Below are 23,200 nucleotides of genomic sequence, written 5' to 3'. Positions count from 1 at the left end.
AAAGATAAAATCCAAAATACAAACCAAGTCAATTTTGACGAAAGCTAAATGGACCAACAGACTAAAAGAGAAAAATCTTTGTAAAACAAAGAGCTCTTTGAGAGGGAAGTATGTGAACATAAAGTCAAATAAGCGAGTAATTAGTTTAAACTTAGTCTGACTCACTACAGCTCATGAAAAGCGAGCGTGATGTTTTGGTGCATCAGGTCTCCGTCGTTTGGCAGGATCCTGCGTAGCAGTGGCAGCACCACCTGCTGGTACCAGTCCTCCACGTTGGTCACGTCAAACTGGGGGATGTCTGGGACCATGGGCGGTTCATACACGTCTGCCAGCTCAGCCAGAGTCCAGTTGAGCAGGAACTGAGCCAAAGTGGTGCTTTTTATTTCTGAAACATCTCTCTGTAAGACACACACGAGGCCACGGAGGCGGGGGTGTGGGGGATTTAACTTCCTGTTGTCACAATGAAATGGTTAGCTTAAACGTCTCAGGATATGCTTGCGTGAGTTTATTTACCTGACGTGTAAAAGAAACAAATTCATGAGCAAAACTCCCAATTGGTCTGAAAGCCGTCATGAATCCATTTGTGATCTGTAATGTAAAAAACAAACGTTGGGAATTAAAGTCCTGTAGGAAGTTTTGTGATTTTTTTTTAGACAGGGTTAATCCTTCTTTGAGTTTTTTCATTTCTACTTTACGGGTATGTGGTTGAACACATTACTCATGTCCACCTGAGGAATCATGGTATTGAGAAATATTGTCATACCCATGTTTTTAGAGGAGTCGACAATGAAACCATTTACATCCATACTTTTGTTTTATGGCTCCAAACCAGAGGCAGTCCTACCCACTTTAGTGCCCTGGGTGAACAAGCACTGCACCCCCTTTAAATCATCATCTGACAACACACTCAGTTTTTTTTTCCCCCATTTGAAAAATATGGAACCAACTAGAATATTACTATAAACACCCATAGCAAGTCTCAAACAGACTGTATACCATGAAGTTAGAAGTATACAATACAAAAACAATACTATTGAAAATACATAAAAATAAAATAAGGCATTTCTAAATTGAAACAATAGTCAAATATTTTCAAAATTATGTGTACTATTGCAGCTCCAGGAGCTCATACCATGACATGCAGATCAATTTTTTTTTATAAACATTGTGATTTTATCCTCTACAGAATAAAAACCCAAATTAAAAGTTGGAGATATTTAAGAGTTGGACTATGTGACAGGAATAAAAGATAAATTTATTACAAGGTATTTTTCTGCATTTGTGTGCCTTTGAGTGTGGAGGCTACAGGTCTAACAGCCTGTTTGGTCTTGCCGCCGTTAGCGTGTGGTTTGTTGCAGGAAGAGCTTTTATGATGATATATTTTAGACAAAACAAACATGTTTCATTATTCATAGAAACAATTTGCCCCTGTGTTCCCACGCTTTCTGCTCTGTCTGCAAATGAAACATAAACAAAAACATGTCTCCTCTAGAACACACGTGTCAAAGTCAAGGCCCGCGGGCCAAATCCGGCCCTCCACAGCTATTCCTGTGAAACAGAACTTCAACTAAATACAAAGAGGTGCATTTACCTCTTTGAGAGTGCTGTGTGGAGATGAATGACCAAATGGCACCACAGATGAGTTTGCAGGGCTGGGAGTTGTTTGCTGGCCGGACAGCAGGCTGTTGAAGACCAGGGTCAGGGTGCCGTTGTCTAAACCAGCCACCTCAGGCTTTAAGAGCAGCTCGGCCTTTTGTGCAGGAGAGAGCAGGTGGAGAACCTCCAGCTGTGACCAAAAACAGAGGGAGTGGTGTGACGGGACAAACAAAAACTCATATATCCCACAAGTGCTCAAACTCATATATGATAATGTTAAATGTTATGTAAAGTGAGACGGCCGTTTGAGTCATTTATAGGAGGTGAGTCTGACTCACCCCACTGAAGACCATGTTGAGGCTGGTGAAGTCCTTCATTCGGGCCATCGCTCTGAAGGCGCCAAAATTCTTCATCAGCCATTCTTCGCTGCTTTCATTTCCGTTTACACAACCTGCGCATAAAGTAAATATAAATACACATCAAGAAATAGGAGCAGATTTATGAAATTGGGGCAGGAGGTTTGAATAAGGACAGAAAAATTACATTAATGGCATCTTGGATCCCTTGGACCCCGATTTATTTTTTATTTTTGAAATTTATGAGTAAATTTTGAATAACTTGGCAACAAAAAGCAGTACATGACTATGAAGAGGCAGAGTGTTTATTTACAAAAAGAAACCCATCTAGTGTGTCATGCATTTCTATTCAACTCCTTGCAAACCTTAAAAAGAAAGAAAATGTAAAAAAAAAAGAAACAGTATAATCAATTAGCTTAAGATGTAATTACAAAGGCATTTGAGTGGCATTGCAGATAGAAAAAAAGGAGTACATTTTTGCCAAAAGCCTAAACATTTTTGAGATTGTGAGAAATAATGTAGAAAAGACTTAGAAAATTTTCAACTTTTGAAACTCAATAATTTCTTCTCTAGAAGATTTCTGATATTAATCTCAACATTTTTGAGTTCTTTGGCAGCAGTGGAATCTCTTTTCTTTCTGTCTACAACGGTTCTAATATGCCATTTTACGTGACCTAATCTGGATTCCATCTGTGTTTAATCTAATCTCAAGATAACGCAGCTGTTCTGCGAAGGCTTCAGAGGTTAGCTAGAAAACATCAGGGATCAAACAACATGATGAAGACCAAGAAACAGCAAACAGAACTGAACTTCAGCCACCCAAACACAATAGTCTCTAGAAATGTAAAGTTATTTGAGTCATAACGCAAAATATTTTTATTTTCATTATTATTTGTGTTGTGCGTTTTGTTTGTTCTGCTAATGCAGCGTTCTCTGTTTTTCTTGTAACTTTAGACATTATTTTGACTTTAATTGGTCTTTCCCACAAGTCATTTTGACAACTTTTTGCCTTTTTCTCTGTTTATATGCATATTTTTCTTATGTTGCTTTTATTTTCTCTAGCAACATTTACCTGCAACTCTTTCTCCAGACAGGAAGGGGTACATGAAAAACGTGTAGATCCACTTTTGTCTGACTGGATTCATCTCTGAAAAATATTGGCTGAGTTCTCTCACTCTGAAAGGCAAGACAGAAATATCAAAAGACATTTCCAAACAGCTACTATCACAGCTAAAAATAAAGTTGAGAATTAAAAAAAATAAAGACGTACACAGTCTGATAAGTGGAGCAGCTGAAGTTCTTTGTGCTGAGGCAGGACAGGAAGTGTTTGGTGATGGAACCCAGCAGAGGTTTGATTTTGACCTCAAGCCACATCTGAACCAGAGCTTCATTCTGGAGCGGATCTGCTCCGGGGTTGAAATTCAAAGCTCCTTCCAGGCTCAGGACCGGCACACCGGTCATACTGGATTTCTGTAACAATGGTTAAAATGGATTAAAGTTTACAGGCTTCTGAAAAGATTCTAGGAAAGATGTTGTAAGTCTTTTTCCTAGAAGAGTGTCTGAAAGCACAAGTGTCATGAACTTGTGGGAAAAAAAAGAAGCAGAAAACAACAGTAACAACTGGTTTGGTCAGTCTGGAATATGCACGGCATTTTTTGTTGTTGCGTGCCAGTAGAAGTCATACCATGAAGGTGTACACGTCCATTGTGGCCTCAAGCATCACTTTCAGCCTCTGCATGTGGTCTTTTCCTGTGTCTGTGGACGGCAAGCCGACACACTGCAGGAAGCGGGAGGTCGTGTCCAGCTCCTTGGGATATTTAACAGAAAGGACAATTTGGTTACAACATTAAACAGCTTTATGCCATGCCTTGCAAAATCTATTGAATTTTGACATGTTTTTGTCACATTACAACAACACACGACCCATGCCATTTGTTTGCTGGTATCAGAAAACAAAGTATGTGAAAATGAAGGACGAGTCAATGTTTTTTTTTTGTTTTTTTGTTTTTTTAAAAGACCCTCTACAAATCAAAATTTAAATGGTTTTGGTTTGTAAAACCATTTACAAATTGCAATTAGGTGTTTGCCAATTCCTGCTGGCTAGTCTGAAGGAACTGAGTGGGGAATATGTTGGGGAGTCAGGTGGAAGCTCTGATGCTTGTAAACTGCAGCTCAGAGGAGGAGCTTCGTTCTTGAAGGCGGAGCTAGGTCCACCTAGGTGTTTTGTACAGCTGAATGGTTGCCATGGGAGACTAAAGGATTTCTCAAACATGTATGAAAGAATCAAAGCAGCAGTCCAGGTATGTTTTTGATGAAGGAATAACATTATAATATGACCTAAAGCTCAAAATCATTGAATTTCCATAATGCTGCCCCTTTAAATATCATAATGACAAAACAGCATTGGATTGGGTTATAAAGAAAAATCTCAAGTTTCTCAAGAAATATGCTGTGCAATTCACCATAGCACAACTATAATCCTATCCACACTCGTCCATCAACATAATACCAGGAAGGATGAGGCAGCAAAAGACTTGATGGCAGGAAAACAACCTTAAACACATAAAAACAGCTACAGTGCAATAAATGGTTAGCTTAAAGCGCATCCCTGCACTACAATGGCTACCATGGCTAGTCCAAATGTAAATCTATGGAAAGACTTCAAAATTAATCATCATCATAATTCTCCTCCAGTTCAATTAAGTCTAAATTTCAAAAGAAAAATTATTTGGATGTTCAATCCCTACGTGTTTTGTTGATGTCCAGGAGGCGTACAACCATGACCCCGTTAACAAACAAGCTTGTTTCGCTCTATCCAATTTCTGAACAACCAAAACAAGAACTGTGTCTGCATTCTTGGTCCAAAGGACTGCCCATCATCACTGATCTGCTAGTAAGATTAGCCTTAGAAAAAACGGTGTCTGGCTTTGGAACCTAAAATTGTTTCACATTTGTTTCTACGTGGATGATTCAGTTCTGTTGACATCTTAAAGCTGTGGCCATTACCAAACCCTGAGGCCATTTGCCATTACACTCAGCTCATATTTGAGTCAACTTCTTGAAATCTAAGGCAACAGTTCTTTACCCAGGAAAGGCAGATTGTTCCTGACACATCGAGGGTCAATCTCTGGCTGCTTAAAAGAAGATTTAAAGTATTTTGGTATCTTCTGACAGAATAACTGCAGATACTTTGCTGCAGTTATGTTACAGTTTGTTGTAACATAAACGCAAAGCTCTTGGCTTACTGGTACATCTACATTCTGACCTCCATGAGATAAGGTCATGACCTATAGATAGACAGAAATCCTAAATGCAAGCAGCTATGAGGTAATCAGTGGTAATAGATGGAGTAGCTTAATCAAACCATTTGATTAAAATAACTTGATATTTTAATTTTCTCCTATTCTGAAATAAATAAATTTCATTGAAAGTTATTTTTCATGCATTTATTTTATTACTCTAGCTGAGATTTTTCTTCATTATTGACATGGTGTATATTCCTTTTTATTTTCTTTGCACTTTTTGAAAATGATTTTGCCGTTACCTTGTTATCTACACCAGACTGAGCTTTATCTTGTATTTTGCTTTCAGGCAGATGAGGTGTAGTTCAAACAGTCTGTCACAGTTTCTATTCATTTTTCTGATGTAGGGTAACAATGTTCTGTCAGGAAATATGTAAATATTTCTTAAATATTTCTCAGAATACCAAAGAACTACAGGAACCATAAATGTCAGGAAATACACGTAAAATATGAAATATATGAAATATAAGTAATAGGATAAATGCATTTTCCTCTTAATCATGTTCAAGTAACGTTCACCTTGATTCTTGCTTTTTTTGGGTGTACAGTCTTAGAGGAGCCAGGAGACCCTCCTGCAGTCCATTTACAGATTTTCCCAGCAGAACTGTTATTCTAGGAGATGATTATTTGTGTTCTTGATTTCTCAACTCATCCACAGGTTTTTTCCAGAACAGGTTTGTCTTGCTCACGTAACAAAGAGGAAGTGAACATGCTTTTTGATATTGGAAACTCAGAGTTCGCCTTGTCACTAAGCCAGTTATCCTGGTTTTAAAAAAAAAAGGTTTCTAAAGATCAACGAGTGATGATGCTGTCACTTTTAAAAAAATCTCGTTGGTATGTGATTGGGGCAGTTTGGCAACTGCTTACAACTTCCTCATATGAGTTTGAACTTCGAAAATGGACTCCTTACCAAACACAAACATATTTATTTTTATTAGAGTTTGGGTGCTCTTTATGCCTCTTCCTCACTTTATCATTAATTACAGTGCTGTAAAAAAGCTTTTGCACATTTTCTTCTGGCTTTGTTCTCATCACAATTAAATGTTTCAGGTGATCAAACTGGTTTCACCTGGTTTTAAAAATAGCTTTGTAACCCTTTCCAGTCTGATATAAAGAGATGACATTATTTTTCATCTCCTCTTGAATTTCTTTAGAGTATGATGAGTTTCTTTTTAAATGTTTTAGCTTGCTATATGTGGTAAGACAGGTGCAAGTTCAGCTTTATTTTTAATGTGGATGATGACGATTCACTTGTTGTTACCAAGATGATGGGATCTTTTTTGTGTAGCAAGATTGGCCGGATTTCTTTTTCTCTTAAGTGAAATCATCATTGGAAGACAGTTTTTTGTGTACTTTAGGTTATCTTTGTCCGATCTTAAAATGTTATTCCCCAGAAGAAATTGGGGATAAAATAAGTTTCTGGTTCACAAATATTTATGAGTTGCAAGAAATCAAACAGCTCTGACTCATAAATCATGAGAGAACAAAGATGGACCATTGAACTGAACTGAAGTAACTTTAAGTTCTGATTAGATACCTAAAAACATTTAGTTATCAGTAAACACTAAAAGACATTTCTCCTGAAATAACTAATTTAACACCCATAAAAATAAATAGAACTCATTGGTTTCTGACTCACCTGACCGCAGCTTTCTGTTCCACATGTTGTATTCCTGCAAGTTTAATAGATGGATAAAAAAATTAGAGTTGAAATATGTCACAGCTCATCCCACTTAGAACAGATTGAAATAGTTACAAATCTAAAAGAACATTTAATGCTCCTCTAGCTAGAGATGTTTTATGTGCTTTCAAGACAAGAAATTAGACTTACCTTTGTGCCCTTGAATTTCCTGATAGGATGAAATAGAGTTTTTTGTTAGATTTTATACATAAGATAATGTTTACAGATTTGGTTTTGTCAAAGAACTATTTAATGAAAATAAAACATCTTATAATAAAGCATTTTTGGTTAACTGTGTTGCTAGATTATTCTGACTAACCTCTCATAGACATATGGTTTTGCAAAGTGAAAACCATTGGTATGAAAACTCAAACTTAATGTATTCTAATGTTATTGATACTAATCTGCCATGTTGTGATCACCCTGTGAGAAACAATGTCAAACTATTAAAAATATACACAGGTGGACAAAGTTGTTGGTTCCCCCTTTTTAATGACCAGAAAACACACAAGGGTCACCGAAGTAACTTGAAACTGACAAAAGTGATAATAAAAAAAATTGACTGAAAATTGGCCAATGAAAATAAGACATTGCTTTTGTAAAGTGGTTCAATATAACTAATGAAGAAGACCTGGGCAAAATTGTTGATTCCTCTAAAAAAGAAAACAGAAAATAATATGACCCCAGGGACATGTTAAACATGTCCTCTAATTAGCGTTGGAGGTGTCTCCAAGCTTCTAATTAGTCAGTCTGTGTATCCAAAGTGTGATAAGTAATCACTGTGCAGTTTGGTGACACTGTGTGTGCCACACTGAAGCAAAGGAGAGAGTTCCTCCCAGGAGATTAGAAAGAAACTGATAGACAAACGTGTTGAAGGTAAAGGCTATATGAGCATCTCCAAACAGCTTCATGCTCCTTTGACTACAGTTGTACATATTATCCAGATGTTTAAGGTCCATGGGCCTGGAGCCAACCTCCCTGATGGTGTTGTTGGCTACAGTCAAATTGATTTTAAAGGTGAAAGCCATTCATTGGTTGTTTGAGCCAAAGTGGACTTCAAGAGAGACAATAAAGAAAGACACCACTTTTAAAGAAAATCGTTAAAAAAAGCACGACTGGAAATGGATATTGACGAGCTACAAAGCTTCTGAGAGATTATCCTTCGCATGGATGAGACAAAACTGGAACTTTTTGGCAACGTTCACCAGCTTGACGTTCAGAAATGCTAAAATGAAGCATACCAAGAGAAGAAGACTGTCCCTACTTTGGTGGTAGCCTGGTCAGACCACCCCTTTACTCTGTAAGCGATATTTGAATTGAGAGGAATAGCGCAGGAAAGCAATGGCCAGGCTAGCCTTGAGGCTGCTTTTGAGGATGGGACCATAGGTACTTTGAAATCTCAAGACTATCAAGGGATTCTGGAGAGAAACGTGGTGCCTAAAGCTTGGTCTTATTTGCAGGTCATGGGTTTTCCAACAGTACAATGACGCAAAACACGGCACTAGAAACAGCCAAGAAAGACTAAGAGCAAAATTTTGGACTATTCTGAACCTGCTCCTGTGAACCCTGATCTAAATCCGTCTGGAGAAGGCACACTTCAACCCTGAGACAGCAGATTGACCTCAAGGAGACGACCAAATGACCTGTGGATAGGCGCAGAAGAAAAAAAAGATTGTAGGGCCAAGAAAACATTCTAGGAGAAGATTTTTTTTTAAAACTGAGTCATCTCTCCATCAGGTATGTTCTGTGTACAAACATAGACTCACTTCCTGTTATGGTCACATATTTTAGAACACTGTTATCAGAGCAGAAGGATACACAGAACAAGATGAAACTTAATCAAAAGTTTGATTTTTGAGAAAAAAACCTTTTTAATTTCTATTTTATTTTAGTTGTCTTTAGCCCTTTTTTAGACTATTAGATTTCTGTTTGTCACTCTCTAGATATATGAAAGTTCTTAAACAGGACAAATAAGTAAACTGGAGTCACTTAAGTTTTCTTAAAACAAATTTTAAAAATGAGAGATTTATAAATAAAATAAAGTTTTAGAGAAAAAAAAATAAATATTGCTTTTAGTGTTTTTGAATATTTCTATTGAAACAACATAGGCTCAAGTTTTGTTTGTTTGTTTTTTTAGTGCAGTCAATAGTTAATTAATTTATTTGTTTTAAATCTGAATAATCTCACTCTAGCGCTGTGATTAATCAAGACTAAATTCATCTTTGTATGTTTAGAAAACCGGTTTATTGTCTCAAATCAAACATGTCTGGTGATTCCGTTTTCCAGGTTTTCATACCCAAGACGTTTCGTTTCAAACGTTAGTTTAGAAATGTTAACTATAAACTGCTTGGTCTTCGGTGGAAAGATGAATTCATCATTGCCAAACACCACCAAAGTACATACCACCGTTGTTTTATCCAAGCTGCCATCGGCTTGTTTTTGCCGCCGAACTCATCAGTGTGACGCTCCTCGCTCAGCTTTTCACTCACGCCTGCAACTCTATTGTTGACCGCAGTATAAGACCGTACAACGTACTTCTCTGAACTGGATAACCCTCCGCGGGAGAGAGGCTTTAGGTCAAAATATGTAACGCAGTCAAGTGTTTTGGACTTTTTAATTTAATTGTATGTGTCAACGTTGACAGCTGCAGGTTTTTATTTATTTATTTATTTTATTGTATCTTCAGGCATCTCAGTGTTTGCAACCTGTCTCAAAGATTCGGTTTGGTCCTATTTATTTATCAAAAGATAATAAAAGTAACAGTATTAGACATCAAATTGGATCTTAGCACCAATAGATTCCCAAAAAGCTGTGAGCTTAAAAAAAAGGAAAAGAAAAGAAAAAATCTCATACAAGAAATAAACATTGGATTATGTTTCTCTAATGTTCTGCCACAGGTCTTTGGAGGATACTTCTTAAAGGTATGACTTTCAGATACTGTTTACTGTGGGGTAGATTATTTATTTATTTTTTTTAATCTGACACTTCTTTATTTAACCTTCATTCATTCACTTTCATCTAGTTTTTATTTCCTTTCTTTTTTTTTAGCAGACTCAACAAAATAAGCAGTTGTGGTCAGAGAGAACAACTAGAGGACAGGTGAACCAAGAAGCAGCCAAACTCAAAAGAAAAACATGTAACCCTCCCACGGTCTTAAGAGACGAGGCCAAATGAGCTTTTTAACCTGTACGCGATCTGGTGGGATGGTACTGACCCTGTGTGCGCTTCTAGTTTTTTTTTTTTTTTTTTTTTGGGTCTGGTTTCGGGAACTGGGGTTCCGGCCTTAGCAAAGGCTGATGAGCTTTTTAATCAGAACCATCTCTGATGGAAACTATTTTGCAACACTATATCTTTTACTAATGATGGAATTTATTTTTACAAAAACAACATACTGTGTTAGAATGAGTCATTAGATTGTTTTGAGCTTTAAATATAATCTGAAGAACAAATCATGACAGATTTTTTTTTTATGTCTGTGAAGTTTGATTGTCTGTGTTTTGCTTGAAGACAAACCACCTGCTCTTACCAGTTGTGGCTCCAACGAGGTAAACCAGCAGGAATAGGTAGCGTGATTTCATAATGTGACCGGTCTCATGGGATCAGAGGGCTTTGTGTTGAAAATCACTAGAGAGGGAACAAGAAAGAGCTGGTCACAATGAGTCACTATTCTCTGAAAAGCAATTGTTGATTTACAGGGTTAGAAACCGGCCTTTGGCTATTAAAACATGCACTATTTACTTTTTTTTACTAAACTCAACAAATCACAGTACAGTGACATTTTCTCTCAGAGGTGGAACACCTCTTGAAATTATGTATTTCAAAGCCTGATAAATGACAGCAGGGCTGAAGGCTTTGTCCATCCATTGTCGCCGTCCTTTCACCTTAATGCCTGTGTTTTTCTTGTGAGCAGTAGTCGGGGAGTGGCAATCAGATATTTTACAGTCAATGTGGCATAAAGAGGCCTTTAACACCACAACAAACACATCCAAAGACAATAATAGATCTATGGAAAGAATGCTGAAACTGTACACCATTCAGCCCTCTGACAATGGGTGTTGGGACATCTCATAGATCTTTGTAAAAATGTTTTATGTTCATTATCTCTCTTGGTTCTCTGTCTGTCAGAAAAAGATAAAAACTATGTGAGTTATTTCGAAGGCAAGCAGTGGCGTAATGGGGCGAACAGTAAAATGTACGTAAAATTTTAAATGTTATTTAATTTCCTGGTTTTATGAAGTGATTAACCCATGGACACAAAAGTTCTGTCATTGTAGCATGAACAACAAGGTTCTTCACCAAAATTGTGTTTAGTATGTTTTATATATAGATCATGCTTTGCAGTACAATAACATATCAGCTATCAATAGTCTGTCAATCGTGCTAAACAATGCATTAGTTATAAACATATATTTATTAATCATGTTCAACTATTCACTTTTTCTGCTCTTCTAGATTAAAATAAAAAAAATAAATAAATAAACCCAATTTGACAAGGAAAAAGCAGATGGAATTAACCTCAGTTATATATTTTATATCTTTATGGTATCTTTTTTACATGAAACTGAAACATTTTTGTTGTTCATATTGTTTGTTTTCAACTTTGTGCTTATCCTTAAAGTAAGTAAGTAAATGATAAATGAAAATAGCTACTGGCCTAAATTTCACCATATCTACATTTAAACAATTCTTAAGGAGTTTAAAACAGCTGGAACAAAACAAGGCCGCATAAGAAGGTTTTTTTTTGTTTGTTTGTTTTTAATCCAACATCTTGTTCAGTCCTTAAATCTGGGAGGGAAGTTCCCAACAGCCAAATATAAGCCTTGATTTTCAGCAGTAAAACAAACACTCATGCTTCTTTCAACGTGATTACACTTTAGTTTTGCTAACACTGGTCTCTGCGTTCTCTTGACTTTGGAGAAAGGAAAGAAAGAAAGCTGGGGTTTTAATTACTACCAGGTGTTTAGGCCATGACTTGTAGACATAAAACCCAAAATTATTACTTTGATAGACGTATTTACTGTCTCTTTTGCAGAGGTTTTACTCTACTACAGTCAAATTTAAGGAATAAGCTGTAGACTATTTTCAACTCAAAAGACGAGCTTAAAAAAATAATCCAATTAGAAATATCTTCCTTATACAAAACCACGTCAAAAAAAATAAGTACTGCTTAAACACCAATGCCTTTTTCTGGAGTAAATTTCTTCTCTCGTAATTTGTTTTTACTCCCAGTAAATACATGATGTTGATGAATTGGTGCCAAACAAACAAACAAACAAAAAAAACTAAATTATTGATCAGATCTCTTCCTGGACTGCCAAAGATTGGCCTTTCAGATCTTTCTCCATGTTTCACCCTTTCCCAGGGCACAGAACTTAGCTTTAAACATCAAAGCTAAGTTCTGTGCTTTCATGTAAAAGATTGAGATGGTAGATAACAATTATGCTAACATGTGATCAATAATTTATTAATTGTGCTAATATTGAATATTTTCTTTCTTTTAAAAAAAGCCCCTTTAAATAGGTATCAGTTTGAACTTATTTAACCCCTTACTCACTAAACCCTGATTGTGTATTTAATTTACAATTAACATTAATCTGACATAAATGGGAGATTATGTCCACAGTTTACCAGCGTCCATTAACAAGCTTACATAATGACGCCAATTAAAATGGTTTGTGAATGCAGTCACACAGTTTCTCTGAAATCACTGGGTGGATACCACAGATTTCGACTTTTAAGGCAATTTAATTTTTTTACTTATCGGTTTGTTTGTTTGTTTGTTTGTGACTTTCTCTAATTGAGAAGCAATTAATGTAACAGTTCTGAAAACAAAAAGGCTTGTCTTGTGTTGAGCCTGTGAGGATGAATGACAGGCAGGTTTAATTCTGAGTGTTTGCTCAGGATTGCTCCGTGAAACTTTTGTAAATACAGAAGAGAAAGCGCAAATATCACTCAGGTTATTTAAAAGAGAAATTCCCCCAAGTTCAAAGGTCAAGTTTGACCTCTGAAATTTGATACTTTAAATTCTTTAAAGTCAGCGTTACTGACTTTTTTTTTTTAAGTCAGTAACGCTGACTTAAAAAAAAACAACTAAATTCTCTGTAAAGACAAACATATTAATTATAAGTTATGAAAGACGTTCAAATGCTGCAGAAAGGAAATAAAATTATGTTAAAGAGAACATGAGAGTTTGGATTGACAACTAATGAGTCATACAGCTCTAAATAATACTGATGTAATTATCCTTACAAACTTTCCATTACAAAAAGATATGTATATAAATATAACTTTTGGAAAAATTGCCATTGATGTTGAAAGGCAGTATCTGAGCTGTTTTATTCACAGCACTGAATGCATTTACATATAAGAAAAAAGCGATGAAGGATCAGATTGTTGCTGCTTCTGTACTTCCCTTCTTTTCCTCCTTCATGAGCTTTTAATTTTTCACTTCATAACCGGTCCGGACAGTGTGAACCACGCATGAATCAGCATTTCACTTGTTTCTTTTTTGGAAAGCTGGATCACATTTAAAAACTGCATGTTGTGGACCCTCAAGGTTTACAATTCATTGATCTCTCCTGTAAGAAAATCCCTGGCACAGAAATAAAGTATAACAAGTCCCTGAAATCAGAGTGAAATCTTTTACCTTGTTTGTATGTGGAGTCCTCCGGGTGCTGTGGAGCGTCTCTCTCTCTCTCTCCCTCCTGACACCTGAGACTGCAGTGTTAATTGTGCAGGGTGTGTTGCCTTGTGACGATGTCACAGATGAGGAAGGTGGCTGCCTCGGCCGTGGCTCAAGAGGGAAGAGCCAAACTAAGATTCCAGGTAATGTGACGATGCAGTCACAGCTGGCTTTTCAGCAAATCAGTGCTACAGAGAAAGCAAGCAAAAAAAAGTGAGGGGATTCATGTTTCATGTCTTCTTCAGCAGAATTTTATACTGTTTTATTTACTTGAGCTTTGTTTAAAGTAAAACTAAAACTAATTCCATGTGAAAACTCAAAGATGAACAGATTTCACTTGGATTTATTCTGAATGCTGAACAGTAATCTGTCACCACACCCAGCGCAGTCCCAAGAAACACCAAAATAAGGGTGAACTAGTCTGACGTTGATCACAGGTGACAGTGATGGATAATGCCTTTATTGAGCTATACGCCTTTCCTTTTTCAAACAAGTCTGTGGCGTTCTTTCATCAAAAGGTAAACATATCACTGAAAAATGCAGATATGCTCTGTTAGGGCTGCAAGGAAATGTGTTTAACCCCAGCACTTGTGGAAACTTTAAATTTATTAACATATACTAACACAAACACACACACACACCCATACACACCACATTGCGAGCATACCCAAATCAAATTTAACAGGTTTTCTTCTGTCACGACTTAATACATTGAGGTCTGTATGACAGTAAACTTTTAACTCACAGTTCCTGACATGGTTAATAGTGGCTCACTGTGTTATGTTCTGGGTTGTTTTGAGGTTTTTTGAGGTTTGACTATTCTGGGTTCCTCAGCCTCGTTCTTTCATTTGATGAGTCTCTGTTTTACTTTTTGTTCAGCTCTTCTTGGTGTTCCTAGTTGTTATTTCTTGTGTCTAACTATTCTTTCTTAGTCTAGTTTAAGTATGCTTCTTTGGTCTAGTTATTTTGTAGAGTTAGATTTATTTCCTAGGCCCTCTAGGCCTACTCTGCCTTTGCATTATGGTGCATCCATAAACTCATAATTTATGACATACTAGAATTTTAGCATTGGAAAACTATAAGCCTAAAGATTTTTTTGTTTCTTTATATCGTCCTTTGTAGGTAAAATGTCAGAACTAAAAGGAGGAAATATTCTAAAAATAGGAGGCAGATGTTAGTTTCTTTTTTGTCACGTTCTATTTAACTTTGTTAAATAGAACGTGTCTGCCTCACGTATTTTCGTGAGGCAGACAAACGCAAAGTGGTGCATAGCTGTGAAGGGAAAGGAAAATGAAACACGATTTTCAGTGTTAAACCAAGAAACACACATCAGACAGATTAGAATAAGCATGTTGTAGAGAAATGTGAGGCAGGTTTGGGTTCTATGATGATATCTAATCCCAAGTGTTGAACATCTTAAAGAGCACCGTTCAGCCCCTCAACCAGGAGTGTAGCACAACTACAAAGAAATGGTGGAGGAAGTACTCAAACACTGCACTTAAGTAAAAGTACAAATACAAATGTCATTTTACTGAACAGTCCAGCAAATAATGCATGTTTTGAACCCCAGTCTCATACCACATGGAGTCGTCTTTTGAGCCAATTAACTTGAATAAGTCACTGATATTTTCAAACTAATGAAACAAAAACAGCAATGTGTGACATGAATGCAACGTATAACACATAGTGATGTACTGGAGTAGAAAGTACAGATACTCAATGAAAGAAGTCAAATGAAATAATAAAATACAGTAAAAGATTGAAAGCATTGATAAAAAATTTTCTCGTCCATATCTTTCAGCAGAGAAACTAATCCAACGTGGTGGCTTGCCTTCTGGCGCCCTCTAAAGGGAGAAGCTGAAAAATATGAACTTGGCTAAAAAGAGAGCTGCGCTCTCGCTAGATGGCAGTATTAGTAACATTAGCGGTTTCTCCAGTCGTATTATGCACAAGAAGAAAAATATTAGTCACGTTTGACTCAAACATTGACAGAAAATAGAAGCCAAATGGGAGATTCTGCTAAAATGTGATCATGTTCTCTCTCACAGTGTGTGTTTTTTGGTTATTAGTTAGTAATTAAACTGTTTTGCCGCCATGTTGGTTTGGTTGAAGATCTGCAGTCGGTGTTTTCTGCGGAGTCGTGTTCTTCAAAGAGGGTTTCAGTCTGTTACAGCAGTCAGACACAGATGGGTTGAGCCCCAGGTAAACTCAGCCGCTGTGTACCGATGGTGCTCCACTGTTCAGGGCGAAGTGAGGGTCCGGTTTGCCCCCAGCCCCACAGGTAAGGTCCTCAGTTAACTGGGAGTTATTCTATGTTGGGAGATAATAGCAGTTACTTAATCGTCCTCTTTGTGCATCTTATGTACACGTATTAAGCAACATGCTTATAATGTTCAGTGTGCCAAGAGTTGAAGTATGCTTCACTTTTCCCACATGCAATTTTACACCCTTATTATAAAATTAATTAAATTAATTTGTTGACATTATGTTGTGCTATGTGTGTTGTGTGTCTTTTTTTTTGGCCGGGAAAGAGGGCAAATGTAATCCATTTTTGAAAACAACTGTAACATCACAAAATGTGGTAAAAGTGAAGCGCTGTGAATTCTTCCCGCAGATGGACTATATTTACGTGTGTGCGGATTATGTGTGTTTATATGTATTTCTACAATAAGTAGCACATTAGATAATTTTTGTCTAAATCTTCAAAATGAATTTGTGACTAAAGGCAATAACTTTAATTTAGGTAAGTTATTGTCTTTAATCAAGAAATAATTAGGTACTTCCGAAGTACTTAGCCAGTTTGATATTTACTTAGGAAAATGTTATCATTTAATAGATTTGTAGACAATTTTAATAAAAGCATGATGCATTGTAATCATGTGGGGAATTTAGACTTCCAGTCTGTTTGGAAAATTAATTTTATAGAAACCTCTTTTTGTCTGATTTAAGAACTATATTTTTTCATTAATAACCACCTGCTTATATATCTACTTATCTATGATGCTCTGGTTTTTGATTGCTGTGGTTTACAGGCTTTTTGCACCTTGGAGGTCTCAGAACTGCTCTCTACAATTATATTTTTGCAAAGAAATATGGAGGCGCGTTCATCCTGCGACTGGAGGACACAGATCAGAGCAGGCTGGTTCCAGGAGCAGCAGAGTCCATAGAGGACATGTTGGAGTGGGCTGGTAAGAGATTTTTCAAAGAATTTGGATTGTTTGACACAGTGCGGTGTGAAAACGAACGGCAGCAGCTGAAAATATAACAAATGAAAAATCTAAACCCAGCGGTAGGGCCGCTAGGGCAGTCCACCAGCGGCCCACTGTGTTTTTTGTGTTGGAAAAAATGCTAAAAGTTACAAAAATTTTGAGGTTGACGATCAAGCATCATAATTTGGAAATAATAGCTTGTGAGGTCAACAGAAGCAGGTACAGCACAATTGGTTCACACTTTCTCGCACCCAGTTCAGTGTGTCAGCTATAAGCCTACCTTAATCCAGCTTTTAGTGTCACTGTTACTGGTGTATAAAAAACCCTTTTTAAAATAAACAAACAACACTTAGCCTGGTGGGGAGGCAAGTAAAGCCTAGTGGCCCGCCAGACTTACAATACACTAGGGAGAAACCCTAAATTTTGGTCCCCAATTAAACCGAGTCTACCGGAGGATCAGGTGTGAAAACACCCTTAGACTGCTATTTTAGCAAAGCTATCCACTCTAATTACTAGTACAATATGGTAAAGACAGTTAAAAACATTAATTTTGGAATCTATTTCTGCTTGTTTTACAATTTTAAACCCTTATTTTATCACTATATAAAGGACAGTCTAGTCTCGAGTCTCTACCTCCATCTGCAGGTATTCCACCAGATGAGAGTCCTCGTCGGGGAGGACCCTGCGGTCCATACCTCCAGTCCCAAAGATTAGACCTCTACAATCAGACTGCCAGGAAGCTTGTAGAGAGTGGTCACGGCTACTACTGCTTTTGCAGCCCTCAGAGGCTGGAGCTGCTGAAAAAAGAGGCTCTAAGGGCCGGCCAGACACCACGGTACCTAAACAGTCACGAAAATTTGTTCCTGAACAAACAAAATGGATCAAAGATGTGTGCAGGATTTTTGCATAGAACTGAGTGTTCACCTGTTTCTACAGCTACGACAACAGATGCCGTCACCTGCGAGTGGACCAGGTCCAGGAGAAGCTGGCTCAGGGAGTGCCGCATGTGGTCAGGTTTCGACTGGAAGCCGGCGTCGAGCCTTTCCAGGACCTGATCTTCGGATGGAACCGCCACGAGGTGGCCCAGGTCGGTCTGGAGGGGAATTCCCCGTGAAAGGTGTAGGTTGGGAACGTCAGCATGCCGTTACTCTGAACCTGGGGGTCACCAAAATACATTTCTTCAACCTGTTTCTTCTTATCCTCAGGTGGAGGGCGATCCAGTTGTGATTAAAGCAGATGGCTTCCCCACCTACCACCTGGCCAACATTGTGGACGATCATTACATGAAGATCAGCCACGTTCTGCGAGGATCCGAGTGGCTCATCTCGACCTCCAAGCATCTCCTAATGTACCGCGCGCTGGGATGGACGCCACCCACCTTCGGACATCTGCCGCTTCTGATGAATAGTGATGGCAGCAAGCTGTCCAAGAGGCAGGGGGACATATTCATTGAAAACTTCTGTAGGGAAGGGGTTCTCCCTGAGGCTCTGCTGGATATCACAACCAACTGTGGATCTGGATTTACCTGTAAGTGACGAAGGGCGACATGCAACAGTTAGGGGTGTCCCGATACAACTTCTTCACTTCTGATATGATACTGACATCGCAGCTTTGAGTACTGGCCGATAACAATATTGAAAAGACATAATCAAGTGATATTATTCAGAGAACAACAGTCAAAAACAATAGGTAAGAGAATAACTGACCTATTTATTATTAACCAAAGAGTCTGCGTGCGGGATACAAGTGTTGATGGGTAGAAATGCTTGGGCGGATTAAATGCTAGAGTGGAGATTTCAGATGCAGGCCAGTATAATCCGATACTTGTTTTTTGGCTGATATCGGATCCGTTTTTGATATCAATGGATCCGATATCAAAAACAGCTCGGGATCACCATAGTAGCAATAAACTTAAGATGAGCTCTGTCAGTATTAACTCAATTTAAGTAATAATTATTTTCTTATCCATGTACACAGCCAATCGAATAGGACGGAGGTTAGAGGAACTGATTTCTGAGTTTAATCCTTCAAAGATCACAACTCACTCTGCTTTGTTAGACCTGGAGAAGCTACCAGAGTTCAACAGGTGGGGGAGAAATCAATTTCATATGAATCTGTATTAAATTAATCCAACCATATTACAAAGGCTATTTTTAAAGTTTAACTTATTCTTTAAAAATAAATTACTCAACCGGAAGTTTTTGTTTTTCTGAAGAATCATAGATTGATTGCTCTCTGTTTCTCCTTGGGACTTTGGACAGAATTCATCTGCAGCAGCGAATTGAAGATGAGCAGAAGTGTTGTGTGCTTATAAAAGATCTACAGCAGCAAATCCAGCAGGTTTATGCTGCCGAGATCCAGGATAAAGAAGTGCTTGAAGGAGATTATATTAGACGTGTGCTACACCTCCGTAAGGTAATCTCAGCTACATTTGCTTTATTTCCACTGAGCGGTACGCCATGGACTGGTGCTATTCAGTACGCTATTTTATCTGTTTCCGTTGTAGTGTATTGTACGTGAAGGCCGTAAAGTTAATCCTTTATGTTCATATACATGTTGTCTATTAATTTTTGTATTGTTTTCTATTAAAAAAGCAGTATGTTTTGAGAAACTGAAAGCTTTTTGAATCTTCAAAGACTCTCTGTTGTGCAACATTTTGTGTATCAGTCAACTATCTCAGTGAACGACGTCGAACTTGCAAACGTTCAGTTTAGTTTTCAGCTTTGTTGTGCAAAATTTATAAAGGCTAATGTTTCAACACTATCTGTCTTAATCACAGTAACTAAAGTCACCAGCTTATTTGACTTTGACAGTGGCTTTTGAAAATATTCACATCCCTTAACCTTCTAAATTTACTTTTGTACATCATAAATGTTATTGTCCATTGGGGTGCATGCACACCAGCCCTGTTTAGTCCGCTTAAATCAAATTCTAGTTTGTTTGTCCAGAAAGTGCGGTTTGATTGATGAGACGTGAATGCGCAATCTAACTCTGCTTCAGACCAAATAAGTGAACTCTGATCCACCTAAAAACATAGAGCGTGGTTCAGTCGAAGTGAACTGACGTGCGGTTCAAATGCATGTGTGGATGCAAGCGGACCGAAGACCGTCCAAAAGCAGGACGTGGACTACAGCGCAGGGCATTCTGGGTCAGTAGAGCCAAAATAAATGCACTAGCAGGAGAAGTAGCTTGTGGTCTTTTACAAAATATGAAAGAGAGATCCTACAACTGCTAAAATCTGGCAATAGTCCACTTCTGTTTACGTTTTGTGAAGAAGGAAGCTGCATTGGTCTTCTTATGAGATTTTTCTGTCGTTTCCTTCGGTGGTTCTTGGTGCAGCGCCACCACAGGCGAGGAGGGGAACAGGTTTTTCAATAAGTTTGGATTGTTTGACACACTGCAGCATGAAAGCAAATTGCACCAGCTGTAAATGTAGCAAATGTTGCAATTTTGGTCCCGAATCAAATCTAGGCTGCCAGAGCATCAAGTGGGAAAACACTAAGGGAAAACCTTAGTGTGACTTTATGAGATAGAGTTGCATATAGTTTATTTTGCGATTAAAATTGTTTTCCAAGACATTGCATGTCTAAAATAATATCTTCAGTAGTATTCAATGTATTGCTTTCTCTTCAACAGGGTCACATAACTTCCCTGAAGGAGCTTGTGAGCCCAACTTACTCCTATCTGTGGGTGCGCCCTTCCCTCTCCATCCAGCAGGTGGCAGCACTGACCAAGGAGGCTTCTCAGATTGCGTCATTAGTTCTGAGGTTTGAAAGCAGGTCTTTACTGCATATCAGTAGTGTTTTGTCAAGTTTATGAATGTTTGTATGTTTTTGCAGGTTAATAGAAGAGCAGGGAGAGGAGCTGTCACTGGACCAACTAACCAAAGATCTAAAGAGTTTGCCTAAGCAGACCAAAGCTACCAAGTACAGAGAGGTGATGAAGCTGCTGCGCCTGGTTCTCAGCGGCCTGCAGGTACCAGTCTACATTGCTTTGAGCTCTAAAGTGTGTGTGTTGTGTTTAACAGATGTTGGCTGATTCACTCTGAGGTTAATAAGACCCACGCCACAGAGAGCTACTCACTCTCATGATGCATAGGTCTCACACTTTCTGCCAATGAGTCATTTGTCTTGAGATTTTTGTCAGCCTTATGAGTAAAGTCTAAAAAGCTGACTGATAAATACTCTGTACTCTTTCTTCAGGGTTTAATTGTTAGTTTTTTAATCTTTAAAGAAAGTATGGATCATTTTTGAAAGTTTGTTTTTATGGTTTGTTTGCCTGTTAGTTATAGTGGTACATAAAAAAAAATAATATTGCGTAAAAGTGCAATATTTCTTCCCCGTCATCTCAGAAAGCGAAGCTCATACATTTTATCTAGAATCGACAGGCATATATTTCAAGCTTTTGCTTCTTGTAATTTTAATGATTATGATTCAGAAAATTGGAATATTGTGAACAATGACATTCTTGGAAACTGGTGGTGTTGCACCCTAATAAGTTGATGAACACAAAACACCTGAAAATTTGTCCTCAGCCTTTCAAGCAGTCTCTCAGTCTGGGTCAGTAGGCCACACAGTCATGGGCCTACTGCTTAGTGGACAGATGTCCAGAACACTCAAAGACATACCTGGAGTCGTCCTTTGATTCGTTTATGACTGTTTGAGAAATCCTTCAATCTTCCGTAGCAACCATTCAGCTGTGCAAAACGCCTGGTTGGACCTAGCTTCGCCTTCGAGGACAAAGCTCCTCCTCATTCAGTTCTGCAATAGACTGGTAATGAGCAGTTTATTTGATCCATCTGTGTTTGAGCAGAGATGCATCTAAAGTCGGTAGCCCTTGGGGACTGGAGTTGGTGACCCCTGCAATAGACAAATATTTTTTTTTCTTCAATAAAGGTTCTGTGTAGTTCATTCATATCTAAGCAGTGACTAAAATCATAAGACTTGAGTAGAGGTGTGGTGAACATTTAGTCAACTCGTGCTTTAAGCTAAGGCTGTAAACTTCCAGTTTTAGTGGTCATGTTGATGACAAGGCATTTTTGTGCAAGTTTGCCAACTTCTATTTACATTACAAGACCTAAATTTGGGAAAAGACCAAAAATAAATAAATAAATATATATATATATCAATCATTGACGTGCGGTGAGGTTCATTGCTGGTGAGGCACTGACTTATGACTTAGACACCATGTCCAATAACATTGTTGGACCTACGGAAATTTTGCGCATGCATACAACGCTGGGGGGCAAAAACACTAATCTTTTACATGTCATCCATAACCGCGTTAACTCAGTGAAACTTAGAAATGTAGGTATTAATTTCGTGCTATGATCCACAGCAAAGTGATCTGTATTCGCCAAGCTACGCAGACTCGTTGCTATAGCAACTGACAACAATACCACTTCATGTTTTAGGATATAACACCAAAAAACATTCAAGAATTTTGCACACAGAACAGAACATTTAATCTGTTGTTGTAGTACGTTTTAGGCTTAATGTTTTAATAAATAATTGCTGTGGTAGATTAGCTACCGCTTCTATTTTACTGAATTATTTAAACAGAAACTGAAGCCCACAAAACGCACATTTCATTAAAAAACTAAACAAAAACATCTTATTGCTGTCTTACCTTTACGTATCCCTAAAATCCATGCACCGCTAATTCTGCACAAAAATATCCGTTCATCCAAAGCCAAGTCTATCCTCGGCATGTCTTTTCTACTCCGTTTAAAAATCATAAAACTGTCTCGAACCAAAACTTTCAGTCCGGTGTTGTTCTTCCTTTAGTTATTATCTCCTGCTTCAATTGAAAATCCACTTTAGAAAACTGTTTAACTGTAGACATGTAGTCTTTCATGTTGACGTCGGAAGAGAGGAGAAAACAAATATATCGCTGTACTTTACTTATTTACTGTATGTCTAGGTCCATGGCTAGCTCACTGTGTCTTACTCTGCAGTTGTGGAGTCACAATATCTGGGATCATGAGCGCCCCCTGCCATGAGGCAAGAGAACTGCCTGCCTCCCCTGGAGTCTGTTTTCTGCCGTTTCTGATCGCTCCTCCGCACTAAAAACACGATACACACACAGCTGGTGACAAAAAAAAAACACTGTACATTATATAGATAAGCTAAATTATGGAAAATCAGTCCATATATTAAATGTTTTTTAGCCATTTCATTGCCGGCATACAGACATGACGAACATGCTCCCATAGAATGGCAGCCAGTGCAGTTAGCGAGAGGTTGCGCAATCCCAGGTGAGGCTCAGCTCGCTGCTGCCTCACCGGCTTCGCTTCTGAGCATTTGAATAAGAAAATGCGAAAATCCAGCGATTTTGAAGAAAAAATAATCAGAATTGGCTAAGATAAGTAAAAA

General features: G+C 37.9%; 2 protein-coding genes across 10 annotated transcripts in view; one reads left to right on the top strand and one right to left on the bottom strand.

The window, feature by feature from the left end:
- mslnb (mesothelin b) overlaps positions 1-13,683 on the bottom strand; it is a 44,645-nt gene extending 30,962 nt beyond the window's left edge. For all 9 annotated transcript variants that reach the window (XM_016670303.1, XM_016670305.1, XM_007549700.2 and 6 more), the window contains exons 1-11: positions 13,582-13,683; positions 10,462-10,559; positions 7,086-7,104; positions 6,894-6,927; positions 3,637-3,759; positions 3,223-3,422; positions 3,025-3,128; positions 1,935-2,047; positions 1,592-1,786; positions 514-588; positions 166-398 (exon numbers count right to left, since the gene is read on the bottom strand). In XM_016670303.1, the coding sequence (XP_016525789.1) occupies positions 166-398; positions 514-588; positions 1,592-1,786; positions 1,935-2,047; positions 3,025-3,128; positions 3,223-3,422; positions 3,637-3,759; positions 6,894-6,927; positions 7,086-7,104; positions 10,462-10,513 (1,148 nt within the window). In that variant the 5' untranslated portion in view covers positions 10,514-10,559; positions 13,582-13,683. The remainder of the gene's footprint in view (positions 1-165; positions 399-513; positions 589-1,591; positions 1,787-1,934; positions 2,048-3,024; positions 3,129-3,222; positions 3,423-3,636; positions 3,760-6,893; positions 6,928-7,085; positions 7,105-10,461; positions 10,560-13,581) is intronic.
- A 1,773-nt stretch (positions 13,684-15,456) lies between these two features.
- ears2 (glutamyl-tRNA synthetase 2, mitochondrial) overlaps positions 15,457-23,200 on the top strand; it is a 10,793-nt gene continuing 3,049 nt past the window's right edge. Inside the window, exons 1-9 of the mRNA XM_007549695.2 lie at positions 15,457-15,898; positions 16,650-16,805; positions 17,472-17,661; positions 17,763-17,913; positions 18,032-18,353; positions 18,804-18,912; positions 19,088-19,241; positions 20,463-20,593; positions 20,666-20,801. Coding sequence (XP_007549757.1) covers positions 15,712-15,898; positions 16,650-16,805; positions 17,472-17,661; positions 17,763-17,913; positions 18,032-18,353; positions 18,804-18,912; positions 19,088-19,241; positions 20,463-20,593; positions 20,666-20,801 — 1,536 coding nt within the window. The 5' untranslated portion in view covers positions 15,457-15,711. The remainder of the gene's footprint in view (positions 15,899-16,649; positions 16,806-17,471; positions 17,662-17,762; positions 17,914-18,031; positions 18,354-18,803; positions 18,913-19,087; positions 19,242-20,462; positions 20,594-20,665; positions 20,802-23,200) is intronic.

This window comes from Poecilia formosa, unplaced genomic scaffold (assembly GCF_000485575.1).
Source record: "Poecilia formosa unplaced genomic scaffold, Poecilia_formosa-5.1.2 Scaffold32, whole genome shotgun sequence".
Taxonomy (NCBI): domain Eukaryota; kingdom Metazoa; phylum Chordata; class Actinopteri; order Cyprinodontiformes; family Poeciliidae; genus Poecilia; species Poecilia formosa.
This window is presented reverse-complemented; position numbering and strand designations above follow the sequence as displayed.